At 39.6% G+C, this 18,276-nt stretch overlaps 1 protein-coding gene across 8 annotated transcripts in view; it reads right to left on the reverse strand.

Annotated features, from left to right (window-relative positions):
* STARD13 (StAR related lipid transfer domain containing 13) overlaps positions 1-18,276 on the reverse strand; it is a 525,698-nt gene that overhangs the window by 54,246 nt on the left and 453,176 nt on the right. For all 8 annotated transcript variants that reach the window (XM_055426262.2, XM_055426261.2, XM_055426259.2 and 5 more), the window contains 2 exons: positions 6,748-6,819; positions 3,978-4,059 (listed from right to left, as the gene is read on the reverse strand). In XM_055426262.2, the coding sequence (XP_055282237.2) occupies positions 3,978-4,059; positions 6,748-6,819 (154 nt within the window). The remainder of the gene's footprint in view (positions 1-3,977; positions 4,060-6,747; positions 6,820-18,276) is intronic.

The following is an 18,276-nucleotide window of genomic DNA, read 5'->3' on the forward strand; positions in this document are numbered from 1 at the left end:
GTACCTTATAAAAATTAATGTTTTACACATAAAACACAAAACTGAAATTTCTAGAAGAAAAACAAAGGAGAAAATAGTGACCTTATGTTAGGCAATATTTCTTATGTGTGACATTAACAACAAGAAAAAAGTTAATAAATTGGATTCCAATAAAACTTAAAACTTCTTCTAAAGACATTGTTAAGAGATTGAAAAAACAAGCTGCATGCTGGCAGGACATTTCAAAACTCAGTAAAAAAACAAACAACCAAATTTTAAAAATGGGCAAAAGACTTGAACAGACAAAAGAAGATATATCTTACAAAAGAAGATATATGAATGGCAAAGAAGCACAAGAAAAGACATTCAGCATCATTACTCTTAAGAACATGCAAGTTTAAATCATGACAAGGAAACACTAGACACTTATTAGAATGCTTAAAAACAGAACTAAACAAAACCAAACAATACCAAGTACCACCAAAGATGTGGAGCAACAGGAACTCTCATGTATCATTGGTGGAAATACAAAATGGTATGGTCACTTTGGAAATGTTTGGTGGGTTTCTTATGAAGTTAAAATATACTTATCATATACACCCCAAAGCCCCATTCCTAAGAAATTACTCAAAAGAAATGAAAACTTATGCTTACACAAAAACTTGAATATGAATGTTTATAAGGGCTATATAATCACCCAGAAAGAAAAGAAAGAAAGAAAGCAGTGTTGCTCAGTCATGTCTGACTCTTGTGTAGCCCACCAGGCTCCTCTGTCCATGGGATTTTTCAGGCAAGACTACTGGAGTGGGCTGCCATTTCCTTCTCCAGGGGATCTTCCCAACCCAGGGATTGAACCCAGGTCTCCTGCATTGCAGACAGGTGCTTTACCATCTGAGCCACCAGGGAAGCCCATATAATCACCCAAAGTGGTGACAACTCAAATATTCATTTGGTGAATGGACAAACTGTACTAGTAAGTCCACACAATGGAAGACTATGATTGATACACACAGCGCAGATGAATCTTAGGTGCATTAAGTAAAATGAAGCCAGACTCAAAAGCCTACATACTGTTTGATTTCACTTACATAGCATTCTGGAAAAGGCAAAACACTAGGCACAAAAACCAGATTAGTGGTTGCCAGGGGTTGGAAGCAGGGGTAGAAGTTGACAAAGGTGAACCAGGGAGTATTTTAGGTGATAAAGCTGTTTTATATCTTGGCTGTGGTGGTGACTACATGATTGTAGGCATTTGTCAAAACTCAAACAACTGAAAATAGTGAATTTTACTTTAGATATATACAGAACACCTTGACTCAGAGAAGATATAGATTTAAAAACTCAATTGAGATGATTTTAAATTGAATTTAAAATTTTAATTGCATAAATTTCATTTATATGTGGAACCTAAAAAAACAAAATAAATAAATACATCTAAATAGAAACAGAGTCAAACAGGTTGCCAGATGGGAGGGGTGGAAGGAGGAGAGAAATAGGTGAGGGAGATAAAGGGGTACAAATTTTCATTTACAGAATAAATGAGTCACAGGTATAAAATGTACAGTGTGGGAACAGGGTTAATCATTATGTAATATCTTTGTATAGTGATAGGTGACAACCAAGCTTACTATGGTGATCATTTTGAAGTGTATAGAAATATAGAATACCAGGAACCAATGTAGTATTGCAGGGCTAATATTTCAAAGACAAACAAACAAACAAACTTAAAGAAAAAAAAATCAGATTTATGGCAATCTGAGGTGGGAGGAAGGGGCAACTAAATGAAAGTGGTCAAAAGGTACAAACTTCCAGTTATAAGATAAATAAGTCGTAGAGATGTAAAGTACAAAATGATAAAGATAATATACACTGCTGTGTGTCTTATATCTGAAAGTTAAGGAAGTAATTCCTAAGAGGTTTTCATCACAAGGATAAAAAGCTTTCTTTTTTTACTTCTTTAATTTTATATCTATATGAGATGATAAATATTCACTAAATCAATTGTAAACATTTCATCATGTATGTAAGTCTAATCATGCTGTACACCTTAAACATAAACAGTGCTATATGTCAATTATATCTCAGTGAAACTGGGGGAAAAACAACAAAAGGCATAATTTGACAATTAAGTAAATGTCTATAAGTATGCAAGAAAATGTAATTGGGAAAAAGATAATTAATGTAATACAGTTAACAATAAGAAATATTTCTTTTAAAAGTGCCAAGAGTGCTTCTCTGGTGGTCCAGTTGTTAAGAATCCACCTTGCAATGTAAGGGACATGGGTTTGATCCCTGATCTGGGACGATCCCGTACACCGTGGGGCAATTAAGCCCGTGTACCCCAACTACCGAGCCCCTGCTCTAGAGCCCACGACCCACAATACTGAGCCCACAGGCGGCAACTACTGAAGCCCGAGCACCTGGAGCCTGTGCTCCTCAACAAGAGAAGCCACCACAATGGGAAACCTGCACACTGCAACGAAGAGTAGCCCTCGTTCGCTGCAATTAGAGAGAAGCCCACACAGCAATGAAGACCTAGCACAGCCAATAAATAAGTCAATCTATTTTTAAAAATGTCAACTGATTAGTAAAAATACTCTTGGTTAAAACTAAGAGGGAAAACTCAGGATGAGGTGCTGGTGGAATAGTTCTGTGGGGAATGAAGGCTTGGAGTGTGCATCAGACATCCTGAGGAGAAAACACTGCTTTTCCAATTCATTGCCTTTAAAGAATTACAACAAAACTATCCATTCCTCCTATAAATGCTCACAAATGGCATTTTGTGCTTGTTTGTTTTCGAGTCCAAATAGCCCATCCCTGCAATTTGTGATTTGAAGAGTTCTCTTCTCTTTACCCACATAAGCAAACCCACAGCAATGCTTTCCTTGAACATTCAGAGACCATTTCCTAACACGACTCTATTTTCTCTTCATATAGCAACCCCAGAGAAAGCAGCTATGAACACAGAAATATATGTCTAAAGAATCAGCAAGCCTATGATTATTTCACAATATTCTAACATACATTTGTCTCTCCTATCTTGACAAAAGTTTCCTCATCACTACTTTCTTCTTAAACTGCTATCTTTTGTATGTCAAATGCAGAATGCACGAGAAAAAACGTTGGACTACAAGTGACGAAAACTTGTTTAAGGTCAGTTTAGCCCATTACTAGCTCTGTAGCCTTGGAAAAATGACTCGCCTCCTGAAACTAATATTTATTTCCAGCTCTGACTTCTCTCCAGGGCTTTAGTTAAAAAAACTTCCAAGCTAATTTCCTACAGATACACATGACCTCTCACGCACATTTAATTGTTCAGAGATATTTAATTGCATTGGCATCTTTCATTATTACTCAAATTACAATTGCTTTATTTGTTCATGTATGCTTCCTTTCTTCAATTAGATTTCTTCAACCAGATTATATATTCTTTGAGGGGAGGGAATTATTCATATATACATCTTTGTCTCCTTTTATCACCTATCACATAGTGAAGGTGTAAATTATTTCTGAAAGCAGATATAATTACTTGAGCTTACATATTTCAGTTTGCTGATATAATCATTTGTCTCAGAAAATACAGCTAAGTTTGACATACCATGGAGTTTAACAAGGCCTTCTCTGGACACTCATACTCTGGTCTCTCATGCTTCCTCCTCCCAGTAACCCACTCACACTCCATCCCTGTCTATAGCCTCAGTTTGGTTTACATTTTTAAAAATAGAATTTAACACTCTCTGAAGTAATCTCTTCTTTTCCTCTCTTTTTCTCTCACTCACCCTCTCTGACTCAATCTGTAGTCTGAAGCTTCGTACTAGAACTCAAATTCCATGAAACCAGGGACTGATCATGCTCACAGTAAGACACTTATAGCCTGGCATATAGTAGGCACTCAATAAGGACTTACTGAATTGTTGTTGAACTTGCCCCTTAATACAGTGACAACTATTATGGACATTTAACAATTAAAAGAAACAAAAATATTTCACACGATTTACCTGTAAAGTGGTTCTACAAGGTCCTTTTCAAGAAAATCATGATCGTTCTTGACAGCCACAATGTTGATGGGAAATTGTGAATCTGAAAGAGAGACAAGGGAGTTTATGAGGCTTGTTTTATCTGAATCAGCAACGATATCTTCAGGCCACCACATTTCTGTACTCATGGCTAATCTTAACCCCAGTCAGTCTCCACTGATGGGTGTGTTGGTAATGTTTAGAGAGCAGGATGCTTACTTTAACCCCAGTAAATGCCTTTAAGGACACAAAAAGGCATGCAATATGAAAATAACCAAGTGCTTGACCTTGGATAGGATTGCTAAATGCCTGTATTTTTATCCGTGAGTGCGTCAGTTGCTCAGCCTTATCTGATTCTTTACGACCCCACTGTCCATGGGATTTTTCAGGCAAGAATACTAGAGTGAATTGCCATTTTCTTCCTTCAGGAGATCTTCCCAATCCAGGGATTGAACCCGAGTCTCCTATGTCTCCTGAATTGCAGGTGGATTCTTTACCTGTTTGTAGCTCATCATTATCATAGACATTTGCCTGCATGGAGAACTTCTACACTCTTACCATCTGCCTAAGGTGGAGGCTGCTGACTTCTCTCCTGATCAGTTCATGAGATACTGATCAGGATAGAAGTTTGGCAGATTTCTTTTTTGAAGTTTCCAAAAATACCTGAAACTCAATGGTCTCAAGTATTTTATTTTGAAGCAAAACATTTTTCTTTTTTTTTTAAAATTTTATTTATTTATTTTTGGCTGTGTTGGATCTTAGTTGCAGTGGGTGGGCTTCTGTCTAGTTGTGGCACACAGGTTCCAGAGATCACAGGCTCAGTTGTGGTCACAGGCTTAGTTGCATGTAGGATCTTAGTTCCCAGACCAGGGATTGAACCCTTGTCCCCTGCATTGGAAGGTGGATTTGTAACCACTGGTCCACTGGTCCACCACAGAAGTCTCTGTAGCAAAATCCTGTTCCAAACTTGTAACTTCCCTGTAAAAGTATTTGTTCTAATTTTTGTTACATTTACAAAAGGCGTATGAATGACTGGGATTTTAATTCTGACTCTTCCATCTTATAATCTTGTAAAAATCACTTAACCTTTTTGGGCCTCTCTTTCATAATCAGTGAGTCGATAGTGGAGGGTGAGAATAATGGTTGCTTAGACCAAAACTGTAAGACCCTCCTCCTTGTCTAAAAGGCTATGATTTTATGAAAGTTTTTGTCAGAAACTCTAGACCTCAAAGCACCCTCACAGATATATTCTCCTTTATCCTCAGAGAATTTAAGAGAGAGAAATAGGTTTTTTTAAAATAGAGAACTGAGCTTCTAGGTGAGTAGGTGCGATTCACCAGTGAGTAAAGGTTAACTTTGTTGATTCTTTCCATCCTATGTGAATTTTATGCCATCAGAAACTACACTGCTTAGTGTACTAGATATGCTCTATTAAGCCCTAAAGATCCATGCTCCACTCTTCTGTAACCTGGTTTGTGCCCAGGATCAGCTGTGTGGATGGCGTTCAGTGGGGTCCATGTCCACTGCCTTATTTTGTGTGGCCAGTGGGAAGCCCCAGCTGAGATGGAGGGAGGAGGGAGTGTGGCATCAGGGCATTGCCCTCCTGGGTCTTTCCAGGGGAGCTGTCGTCACAGCTGTGTCTTCTACCCCTAAGCTTCTCTGAGATCCTCTCTTCTTCGGGGTTCTGGCATCTCACCTTCTGTTTATGGCTTTGTGCCTAGGGTACAAGCTTTGGGTTGCTACAAGCTTTGGGGTCCTGAACTGTTCCTTGTGGTCTCCTATGCCCTGCTCACACCTCCATCATGAACATTTTTAGGAATAAGACCTCCACAGATTGTCCTGAGTGTGCGATTGCTCACTGCTGGGATCCTGACTAATTGACTATACATCTCCAAGAAGGAGATATGTTGGTTATAACTTTAGGTGTAGACAAGATATGGGGCTTCCGAGGTGGTGTGGTGATAAAAAAAAATCCAGCTGCTAATGCAGGAGACAGAAGAGATGTGGGTTCAATCCTTGGGTCAGGAAGATCCCATGGAGTAAGACATGGCAACCTGCTCCAGTACTCTTGCCTGGAAAATTTCGTGGACAGAGGAGACTTGTGGGTTATAGTCCATGGGGTTGCAAAGAGTGGGAAATCACTGAGTGACTGAGCACACAGCAGTGCATATAAGTAAGATATAGGAGAATAAGTTTATTAACTGTCAATGAAAACATCAACGAACAAAGTATGATGCTAGCAATAAAAACACTTTACTTTTAAAACCCTGATAAATAACATCTGATCCATGTCACGTCTTAAACATTTTCATGGAAGGTAAAAATCTCAAGATAAATTAGCTTTGTTATTTCTAAGAAATTTATCAACAATTCATTTATTGTACTTTCAAGAAAACTGAGAGCAGTGATGAAAAAAACGAGAAAGAGGATAGGGAGGAAGTGCAGAAAAAAAAGCTGCTGCTGGCAGAACACTGGAAGGAAAAGGCAGAGTTGTGACTGGTGGTAAAGACATGAGAAGCAGAAAGTGAGAAGCAAAAGAAAGGAGAAACAGGGACGGGAAGAAGGTGAGTTGTCTCAGGAAGTGACCCTAATTCCTAAACTGGCATCAGTATATGTCTTGGGCATTGCGAAGGCAGGGGGAAGGAGTAAGCAAGGAAACAATGGTTGAGAAAAGACTTGGAAGTCAAAACACACCACAGGACAAATTTTGAATTTATTCTCTTTATAAAGAGAGAAAAAAAGCCCAACCTACCCTCATATAGCTGAGCGTACTGCGGGAAGCCAGCAGCGCGGAGCCAGTCACATGCTTCCTTCGCCTCGATTTCTGAAAAACACAAGAAAAGCAAACACATTGAGTCTCAGGCCACCCACTGGCCTCTACCTACTCAATCAATGGGAACTGGTGGGCACTGTGCAGGTTATTACAAAGCAAAATTGTTCTCCGTTAGGTCTGTACAAGTAGCCTACTCAGAAATGGGTGTAAAATGAGCAGGCATCACAAAGGTACTTGTTTCATGTCTGCTAAGATTATCTTCAATGTCAATCCATAAGTATTTGGATAATAGCAAAACCACAGACTACAGAACACAGAGGCTGAGTTTCAGGCAGGGAAAAATGTCTTATTTATGCACTAGGGAACCTGAGGACTAGGGAGAAGGAGGAAGTACTTCCTTAGGTTCTTTTATTTTTTAACTTTCAAAGATAAAGCTAAGACTATTTACTCTACATTCCTTTATTCTTTTACTCTGGGGATAATGAAAGAACGAATACAACTGGGCAGGCTTGTGAAAATGTATTTTCTCATGAAGAAAGGTATTACAAAAATCCAATGTTTTATTATTGCTTTAGTTTTACTAATGCTTTAATTCCCAATGCCTTGTAATAAGATGTTCATTCATCAGGCACATTTGAATGATTTCAAGCTGCAGAGTGCAGCAGGCAGGAGTGAAGCTGATTATCTGGAAATGAGACAGGTGTTTGATGGGGCTGCTAGAATCTCTGAGAGCCAGCCTCAAGTAGTTGATATGTCCTTTGGGTGACCAGTTTTGGTGTGGACATTCCAAGAGTGCACAGGACCACCTGCCTGGAGAACTTTGGAGGGAGATGGGAGAGTCTCCAGTATGTGAACCAGGTCACTTTTTGACCTTGTGAATCCTGGATCATTTCCCAACCACAACTCTTAGATAAATACGAATACAAGGGAAAAAGAAGTTCATCTGTCAGAAGTCCAGGTTCTCCAAACAAAATTAAACAGCTGATTATAACAGGTCTCTACCCAGGCCCCTTTCTCTGCTGTTGGGAGGGAGCCCGGTCAGGTCATTGCATTTTCATTACGTTCATTTCTCCCTGTAGCCAAAGTTGGAGAGTACAGGGTGTTCTTAGGTCGCTGCACTGAAACAATCCATGCTAGCATCAGCTGTGGGCCAGAGACTGCAGTCTACATCGAAAGCTCAGTGTCTATGCAGCACGATGTTTAATGTGACAGAGCTATCTGATCCATGTTAGGAAAACAGAACAAAGGCCAGATCATCCACAGGCTCCAAGGGAAGAGCAAAATCCTATAGGTGCATGGATTTGGTTGGATATGGGTTGAGATATGTCATTAAATTCAGGGAGACACAGCGTGCTGTGGCCCCAATCCCAGAGTCCCTGCTTCTTTCGGCATCCTCTAATCCCTTGCCATTCGAGAGACTGACAATTTCTAAATCTTGAGATTTTTTTTCTCTGACATAAGGATTTTTTTTACATAATTACTGCCAGCACCGACCAAATAGGTACATATACATAATTATTCAGAATTATCTATCTGGGGCACCAAACTGGAAACAAAAGCTCCAGAAAGCTTTTCTATGAGGAGGGGTAGGCCCCACGACTACAGTTCAAAATGAATTGGTTGGATTGTACTGTATTGGCTAACTTGGGTTTTCCCTTTGAAAGGTACAAAGGGCAATCATTGTAAGTCTCCAAAGTTGTATTTAGGACCCATTTCAGAGTCCTTGGGCTTCCCTGGTGGTTCGGACGGTAAAGAATCTGCTTGCAATGTGTGAGACCCAGGTTCAATCCCTGGATTGGGATGATCCCCTGGAGAAGGAGATGGCAACCCACTCCAGTATTCTTGCCTGGGAAATCCCATGGACAGAGGAGCCTGGTGGGCTACAGTCCATAGAGTCGAAAAGAGTCAGACACAACTTAGCAACTAACACACACTGAGTCCTTATGTGAAGGCTTCCACTTTGATAACCACACAAGTATTTCAGGGGAAGGAGAAAACACACACTCTAACTGTGACACGTAGAAAATGTGACTACTCTTGGTCAAAGAAAGGCTGCTGCCTTCTAAAATTTCAAGCTTCAGATTTGCTTTCTTCAATATGCTACACTACCTAGTGATGAGAAAATACCCGATTTCTAGACATGCTCTAAACAGTTATGAGTCAGCAAGTCTCAGAGGAAGCACAAAATTCTGTTACACCAACTAGCTGAATAACATGCCTTTTTCTACTTTATTTTTGCTTTTACTGTCACCGAAATGCAGTGTTAAGCAGAAGAGCCCCAGAGAAGACAGACCATTAAGAGCAAATGGGGGAGACATGGAAGGCAGGAGCTCTGTTACACAGGAAGCTCAAAGAGGGGCAGGAAGTGAGCTTGTAAAAGAGCACACACTCCACTGGATGCTGGGTACGGAGGACAGAGAGCTGGGGGAGAGGTGGCAGCAGGGACCCTCACAGAAAGACTCTCTTTGGGACTGAGGCTCTGGTTGGGCAGTGGAACAGGGCTTGGGCTAGCCCAGGAGATTTTATTTAAAAGGCTCTCTACGTAACTTTGTTTTGTTTTTTCATAAGAGCAACACAGATAATGAATCGAAACTCTACCCATATGTAAACACGAATAATCAAATCTTAATCAGAACCCAGTTAAATAAATTGATTTTTTTCAACGGATAGACATTTTAAGTCTTCCAGGCAAACAACAGAAAACTGCAATTAGTAAATAATGAGAAGAAGCCATGTCTCAGTCATGATGGATACCTCCCCCTAACCATCACTTTCCATACCCAACTTGCTGTTCTATATCTGGAGTATCTCCCGAACACATTCCCCCTACTTTTGATATTTTCTGGGTTTTGTTTGCTTGTTTGTTTTTTTTTTTTTTAAATACTTCAGTTGTGTGCAAGGTATGTGGGATATTAGTTCCCTGACCAGAGATCAAACCCAAGATCCCTGCATTGTCAGTGTGAAGTCTTAACCACTGGACCAGGAAATCCCAACTCTTGATATTTCAGTTTAAGGGCATAACATACTCTTTTTTACCACCAAAGCAAACAAACAAACAAAAATGGAGCATAATTAACCACTATCAAAGATGATTTTGCCCATCAAGTTGAGTTGGAGAAAAAAAAGACATAATTTCTAATGATTCCCCACAGTGCCTTCTAACACCTATCGGCCAAATGCTAATGTTTTCCCCAGGGAATATCACTCTGTAATGGCCAGAATGATTGGAGAATTAGGAAGGAATCATTATTGACAGTTGTCATCATTTCACAAATATCTACCTAATGAGATATAAATGACATTTGAGGAGAATGTGAAAATCTCTTTTCTGCTGAGCTTTTGATAGCCAGCACAAAATTATATTTTGACAGTGCTGTTTGTTCTCCATTTGCAACCCACACCTGGTCCTGCAGCAGCTCCAGGGCTATAAGGCAAAACACCAACCGTCTCCTGCAGCAAACTTAAGTGTGGGGAGGAACCAGAGTGCCCTTGACAGACTAGCCTATTGATCTCAGGCATGGTTACCACATTGTTACTGCAGAAAATTCTGTTTGGCTCAGGATCATGATAGGATTTCAATAGAACTACTGCAATTATTATATGTAAAAACAATTTCCGTTTTACTCTAGAGTATCTATTTTTGCCTGCCCAACGTCCTTCCCCCTTTCTCCAAAAACAGAGCCTCTTCTACTGGTTCAGGTGGGGCTGCCACGCCTGGTCCCCACCAACCACAATGCTTGGCTCTATCGCCACCACCCACATGAAATGATCTGCTCCTTAAAAGAACCCCTAATGCTGGGAAAGACAGCAGACAGGAGGAGAATGGGATGACAGAGGATGAGATGGTTGGGTGGCATCACTGACTCGATGGACATGAGTTTGAGCAAGCTCCGGGAGTTGGTGATCGACAGGGAAGCCTGGCGTGCTGCAGTCCATGGGGTTGCAAAGAGTCAGACACGACTGAGCAACTGAACTGACTGACTAATCACCACCGCCCATATGGAATGATCTGCTCCCTAAAAGGGCCCCATTCCCCGAAGTCCAAGGAGACCAAGGAGCTTTGGGATCTCACATCAACAGCTGTTTGGGGGCTGAAATCAACTGGTTGAAAAGGGAGTTATTCAGTTTTTCCATCAGTAGCTTGATGTGCACAAAAACCAAGCAAACTTTTTCAGCTGATGAATCCAGAAGATGGTGTGGTGCCTGGCACGCTCTTCCATCACATATCTGTGATTCTGCTTACTCACTTTGCCTCAGTTGCCTTTCCTACACGTTTGGACCCTGACAGGACCTCCGACCAGAGTCAGATACAGCAGAGGGACGCTGTCTCACTGGCTGCCCAAGTCGCTGACCATCGATGGGCATGAGCACAAAGTCACTGTGGAAACTGTTGTGGCCGGTGACACTGTTTTTGCGAAGTATTACCATGTTTCTTAGTTACACTTGTTGAGTGTTAAAAACTTATCATAATACGGAAAGGCACAATGAAAGACAAAAGTCAACCCTTGCCCCATTGCTAATATATACTCAGATACATGTTATTTGTCAAAAATGGTAATGATGGTTATATCTTTGGTTGACTACTTTTTGCATATAAGAAAATACACTATGAATATTTTCCCATATCACGGTGTTGTTGGTAAAAAAATTGTTTTGAGAACAACACTTATTTTTTAAAATACCTGATCTGTGAATACTACCTGTTGAGCTGATGACATCGGGGTAGCCAAGAGGAAGCAGTTCAGTAGGGCTTTGTCAACACAGTCTGATTATAGTGAAGGCTGGAAGTCTATGTGAGTTTAAAGAGATTTACAAGCTGTTTCTTTAAGGAAATATCATGCGATGTTTGCACTTTCAGGTGGACAAGGCTCCGGAGGACCTCAGTCAAGTCAGGAGTTAGTGCAGCAGATTTACCACCCAGGTTTGTAGGCCTCCTTTCATGTCACAAGCTCGTTGAATTTTTAAACTGGTGTTTCTAAAGTGCTCAGAACAGTGTGTTCTCCCAGCTAAGAATTTAAATACATTTTTTGGTTTACATTACTCTTGACATAGAAAATACTTTTCCCATAGCTAACCCAAAGGGATGCTAGTCTTTATAAATGACCAAAAATTAAAATTAGGGCCAAATTAAATGTTATTGTCATCAGGAAATTAGCTGGCTAGAAGAAACCTGGTTTACCATGGAAAGTTGAGGGCACCTGTATTAATGTTGTTCTTATAAATCTCCTGGAATGTTGATGGACACACTGACCTCAGTTTAAGAATGTCTTAAACATGCTTAATGTTCATTCTTAAATACTCATTAAAAGTACTCAAGATGAGTGGGGGAAAAAGAATTCACGGCTTTCCATGTGATTTTAAAAAGTGGGCTTGAGAACAGTGGTTTTTTTTTTTCTCTCCATTTAAATTGGCTGACAGGGTGGGCACCCTGCTTCTGAAAGATTATGGATGACTCAACCACCACAAGATGTCTGCAGTCGACACAATTATCACTATTAAAGTATATTCAAGGTATTAACATTTCAACAGGCTTATGGCTGTTGGCTTAGGATGGTTTACATGGCTGAGTTAGCTTCATTAATAATGAACCTCTTCAGACAAATGACTCCTTTGTCTTCAGATGGAATTTCTCAAGTGAAGTCCCTATTTATTGAAGCTGTATTTATGTGGCCATAGGCTAGGCCAGGGCTTCCCTGATAGCCCAGTTGGTAAAGAATACGCCTGCAATGCGGGAGACCCTGGTTCAATTCCTGGGTTGGAAAGATCTGCTGCAGAAGGGATAGGCTACCCACTCCAGTATTCTTGGACTTCCCTGGTGGCTCAGCTGGTAAAGAGCCTGCTGGTAAAGAATCTGCCAACAATGCAGGAGACTTGGGTTCTATCCCTGGGTTGGGAAGATCCCCTGGAGAAGGGAAAGGCTACCTGGCCTGGAGAATTCCATGGACTGTATTACATAGTCCATGGGGTCGCAAAGAGTCGGACATGACCGAGCAACTTTCACTTCACTTTAGGCTAGGCCAGATTTGTTAAAACCAATGCCAGAGCATCCATCCCATCTATATAGAGATGTGAATGATGCAAGTATTAATATTATATAGGACCAGGCACTATCACCACAGTCCTCCTGGGAGGGCTTTACAACACTAATCACAGTTTCAGGAGGGAACATCAAGTTTTGTAGTAGCAATAGACTTTGATTTAGATTCCCTGTCATGGCATCAAGATGCATCTTTTTGCATCCTTTGAATTACATAATATATTTACTACAATGCGTAAAAGGCCTGAATAAGTCTTAAATGTACACCAAATTTAATTCTTTTCTAATGTGGATAACACTTTATTTCTATGAGATCCCAAGTTACTAATAGAGTTAAAATACAGGTTTTATTTAAAATAAATTTAAGATTATTCATCTCTGAATATCCAAATCACTGAACCAAGCGATAATCACCCATTTTATCACCCTATAATTTAAGGCAATCTTTTTTTCTGATGTGTAGAAAAGTATCTTGCACTCAGCTAGTAGATAACCATAGAAGAAAGAAATAGGAAGATGTATATATCCCCAAGACACCTAATCGTACTCTACTAAGATGGAGATTCATGGCTGTATTTATGTGTACTTTTTCCCTGAAAACAAGAGTTACAGACATGCTGAGACACACTATTCCATCACCAATTTTTAACACTAGTCTTATTTCTCAAGTTGTGAAATATCTTTGCAAGCTGGATTCACAGCAAATCTAGTCACTTAAAAGTAATTTCTATCACAGTGAAAAAGAATCAGGCAAATTCTATATCTAAATAAGAGGTCTATTCTTAGTTACTCAAAAGTTGTTTTTAATCTCTCTTTTTCAGCCTTTTTTTGGAAATCATATTATATATATATATAATTTGTTTACTATCAAATTTTAAGATAATTATAAATTAAATTATATATTAAAATGCATTTAATATAAATCATAAATACATTTTATGTAATCATAAATTTAAAATTCTAAATAAAATTCTATATCTATGTAGTTACAAATGTATAATGAAAACACATACACACACACACACTCTAAAATGTTCTTAATCACTGCCTGCTCTTTCCAGCTGCTAGGGAGCTTGCAGTTCTCATCTGACTGGGAAATGTGTACTTCCCATCCCACTGATATCTGGGTTGGCCATGTGACCCACTCTGGCCAATGAAACATGGGCAGAAGTAACGAATGGGAGTTTCAAGCAAAACTCTTCAAAAGCTATCCCCTAGTTCTGTCAGCTTCCCTCCCCTTCCCTTGACCATGAGGTTGGAATGTCTCAGACAGAGGCTGTTCTTTAGCCTGGGCCCCGGAATGACGACACAGGGGCACAAAGCCACAGCCAAGCAGCTGCGGACATGTAATGTGAGCAGGAAATAACCTTCTGTTGCTTTATGCCACTACAACTTGGGGGACAGCTCGTTACAGTGGCATAATCTGACTTAGGCTAATTTAGCACAGCTGCCAGCTGCTCCTTTTTATAAATGAAGCAAAGGGATGTGCTGAGAAATTCTATTTCAACTTGATGCTGTTCCTGGACATCCGTTAGTGTGTCAGAAATGAACATGATCAGATTCCATAAGCATTTCTGCCTGGAAGTCTGCTTCCCTGTTGACAATGCCTGACCTCTGTTGAATGTTAAAATGTAAACAGTTCTTTCACACTCATCTGTCACGAGAATCCACATGTGTGTGCACACATATTACAAACATACACCTTCCCCTCACCTATACACTTACACCATAGAAAATCAAAAGTTCAGCAACTGAACAAGGGAAATAAATACTATTCCCCTGGCTCATATTCCTAAGGTTATGGAAAAAGAAAAAGATTATACCCCTGGCCCTTGCAATCAATCTCAAAGAAAAAGAAAACAGAAAATATATCTTCTACTAGCCAAATAGTTTCTAACCAGATTGTTTGGACTTGAGTTTTCCATGAGGCAGAGTAGCTCCTTATCCTCCCCTCTCATTTCGTACAAACTGTTCCCATCAGGCGCTTGTGGTATCTCTCAGGGAGGCTGCATGCATGCACAAGCATATGAACACCCCCAGTTCTGCGAGTTCATCGAGTCACTGCCTACCACTAAAGCCCAGGAGATTCTTGGGGATGGAATCAGTTATGCAACTGAAAATGCAAGGTAGAGGAACAGAGAGCAGATTCAGACAATTACAGACAGGGTTGTAATTTGCCGGCCTTGGTCAAAATGCCTCCATACTGACCCACCAAGACAACAGAATCTTGGGACAAGGGTATGGGATTCTGGAGATAGTTTCTTTCTCTTGGCTTCTTTGGCTTCTCTTGGAAAGGTGGAGAATAAGAGTCCCTAGTAGCTGACCTGATGCTGGCTCTCAGGAACAGAGGCTCACAAGGTAACTACCATAAGGTAAGCCCAGCTGCTGGTATCAGAAGGGACCCTGAGTATTCTCTGTGTCGTGCCTGTGACTTTCTGTTCAGGGAAGAGTGACAGTTCTGGACAAGTCCCATCACCACTAGGAAGTCAGGTATCCTGGCCTTGGACTGGTATTCTTCTATCCTATAAAGCTTTAAGACACTCTTTAAATGTTAGCAAAAAATTACTCATGTCTTTAGGGAATCAAACCCCTTCTCTTATCTATTTTCAGACATATGTGGAGGTCTATATTTATAAAGGCTTATCTGCTATTCCAGCTGCTTAGCCCAACTCTTTTATAACTGTGGGTACTCCAATTACACCAGAAGCTTTCACGATATCAGGGAAAACTGTACCACACAGGCATCAGAAGAAGCACAGATCTGTCTGGATAAAATAACTGCAATAACCTTTTTATGTCTTTTCACTACTTGAAGGGCTGGCACAGCAAGATACAACGTCACCAAAGCTTCTGACTCCCAGCTTAGGGCTTTGTGCAGCTCTGATATCTAGATCAATCACAACTAGTGTTTGCTTAATTTAATCCCAAGATCAGATGTGCACAGCTCAAGTGTAATTTCACTATCTGACTATATATAAAAGCTTGATGGTGTGTGTATGTGTGTGTGTTTTATTTTTAAATATTTACTGGGATAAAATATTTCCTGAGAATTTTTCAATATATCTTTGCCAGTTTTCTGGCAAAAGAATGCTCTCTACTTTTATGCACTGGCAATGGTTCTGTGAGTGATTTTATATACATGTATACTTTATCCCAGAAAATCAGGGCTGGATTCAAGAAATTAGGTTTTTATTAGGTCTTCAGCTAGATTCATTTCCCTCTGTGTTCTTCAAGGCCAAATAGGCCACTGAGCTTAGAGGTTCACTCTCGAAATATTGGGATTTCTATTTTGCAAATCATTAATAGACACTGACATTATATATTCCTTATAGAAAGCAAATTTAAAATGAATAGAGGGAGTTGAAATATTTTTACCTGATTTAAGGTGGGGGTAGATTAAGCTCCCAATTGAAGGAATAAAAAACAGCTTGTACACCAAAACTCCCTTTTTCATCAAACATAGTGATACATTATTGATTTGTGTCACGTTATAATCTACCACACAGCCTACTGATATTGAAGTCAACTGAAGTGGGACCCCCTGGTGGCCCAATGGTGAAGAATCGCCTTCCAATGCAAGGGATGTGGGCTTCATCCCTGGTGGGGGAACTAAGATTCTGCATGCCTTAGGGCAAATAAGTGCTTGCACTGCAACTATTGAGCCAGTGTATCACAACTAGACTCTGGACACCACAAGGAAGATCCTGAGTGCTACAACAAGACCAGACACAGTCGAATAAAAATAATAATAACAAATAAATGTTAAAGAAAAGTCAACTGAAGCATCCCATAAATATACCATGAATGCAATCAAATAGGCTTTAAAAAGTTATATAAACTATTAAAAAGCTTTAAAAGTTAAAACATGATAAAAGTTTTAAATCCTCTAATAGTTCAGTTTGTATAGTAGATACCTTTTAATTTTAAAGAATTCTTTCGGCTTTAGTAATTATTGTAACAAAATCTTAATTGGACCTCTCCAGACTTTAAGAACATAGTAGGAAATTGTGGAAATATGTAGTTATGTAAACACACGACTACTTATAAACAGAAGGGGTCTGGGCAATTCTAACTCTTGTACAATATAACTGTAATTTAATTACCTGACTAGCTTTGGTGGTGATGGTTTAGTCTCTAAGTCATGTCCAACTCTTGCAACCCCATGGACTGCAGTCCACCAGGCTCCTCTGTCCATGGGATTCTCCAGGTAAGAATATGGAATGGGTTGCCATTTCCTTCTCCAGGGGATCTTCCCAACCCAGGAATTGATCCTGGGTCACTTGCTCTGCAGGTGGTCTCCTGCATTGCAGGCAGATTCTTTACCAACGAGCCACTGGGAAGCCCATACCTTTCAGCATAGAACAATTTTTATTAATGATGGCCTTGACTAACCTGCTTGCCCCAGTACTCACTGAATTCAGGTATAAAAGGAGTATTTCCCTTAAGAACAGAGTTGAATAAGAGGTAAAAGCAACTTAAAATTTCCTCTTAAAGGAAATCAAACAGAAGGGTATAAAAATCTAAATCTAAGATTTGAAACACCTGCAAGAAGGAAGGAAAAAAATGAAAGAAAAATTGCTTTCATTCTACCATCTAGAGATCAACTAACAGTTTGTTGGCACATATGTAATCTCTCATTCTTTTAATATGAAGATGTGTACATGTATGCAATAAAATTGCAATCTGCTTTTTCAGTTGACAATGCCTTCTGAACCTCTTTCCCTGCCAACAGATATCCTTCTCAAACATTCTACTTGGCTGAATAAAATTCCTACTGTAGCCATGACTTTAAAAAGCATCTTCTTTTATCAGTTCAGGCTTCCATAATCACAGTTTAAAAATAATAAATCCAGTTCTCTGGAGGCCTTCATTCTAAATAATGAATTTTGCCAGAATGTGCATCCTGGTAAATGTATTTCAGGACTTTGGGGTTGATATTCCTCTATTATTCTACATTCCGGATTAAGACACATCTCATATGGTTTTGATTTATATTCTCAGAAGACTTCAAAAAGGAAATTCGAAGTGGAAGTTTATTAATACACCAGAACTATGTTTAAATGATGCTACAGGGATGTCTTAAACTAACACAAGTCAGGAAGTTCAAAGTTGAGGTTAGATCCTGGACCATGTTCCCACCTCTTCCTCCTTGGTATTTGGAAAGTGGAGATTTTATGTAACAGCTGTTCTGCTTGTCGCTGACCTCCTGCATATGTATTTAGATAATTCCCAAGATGAATTTCAAAACTTCATGTAATTAGCATTTTCTAAAGACTGCTGCTGCAGTTTCAAGGTTACATTTAAAAAACAAAACAAACTAGACTAAATAAAGAAAAACTCCCCATCTTGTTTTAATGATTAGATGAATATGTGGAGTTCTGTGTGACTCCTAAAATCTTTTAAATAATCAAAAGCAAAATGTGACCCAATTTCTAAAACTAACAAATTCACCAATAGTGTGTCTCTTAAGA

Source organism: Moschus berezovskii, chromosome 13 (genome assembly GCF_049115385.1).
Source record: "Moschus berezovskii isolate FMDL1 chromosome 13, NW_MosBer_1.0, whole genome shotgun sequence".
Classification (NCBI taxonomy): Eukaryota; Metazoa; Chordata; class Mammalia; order Artiodactyla; family Moschidae; genus Moschus; species Moschus berezovskii.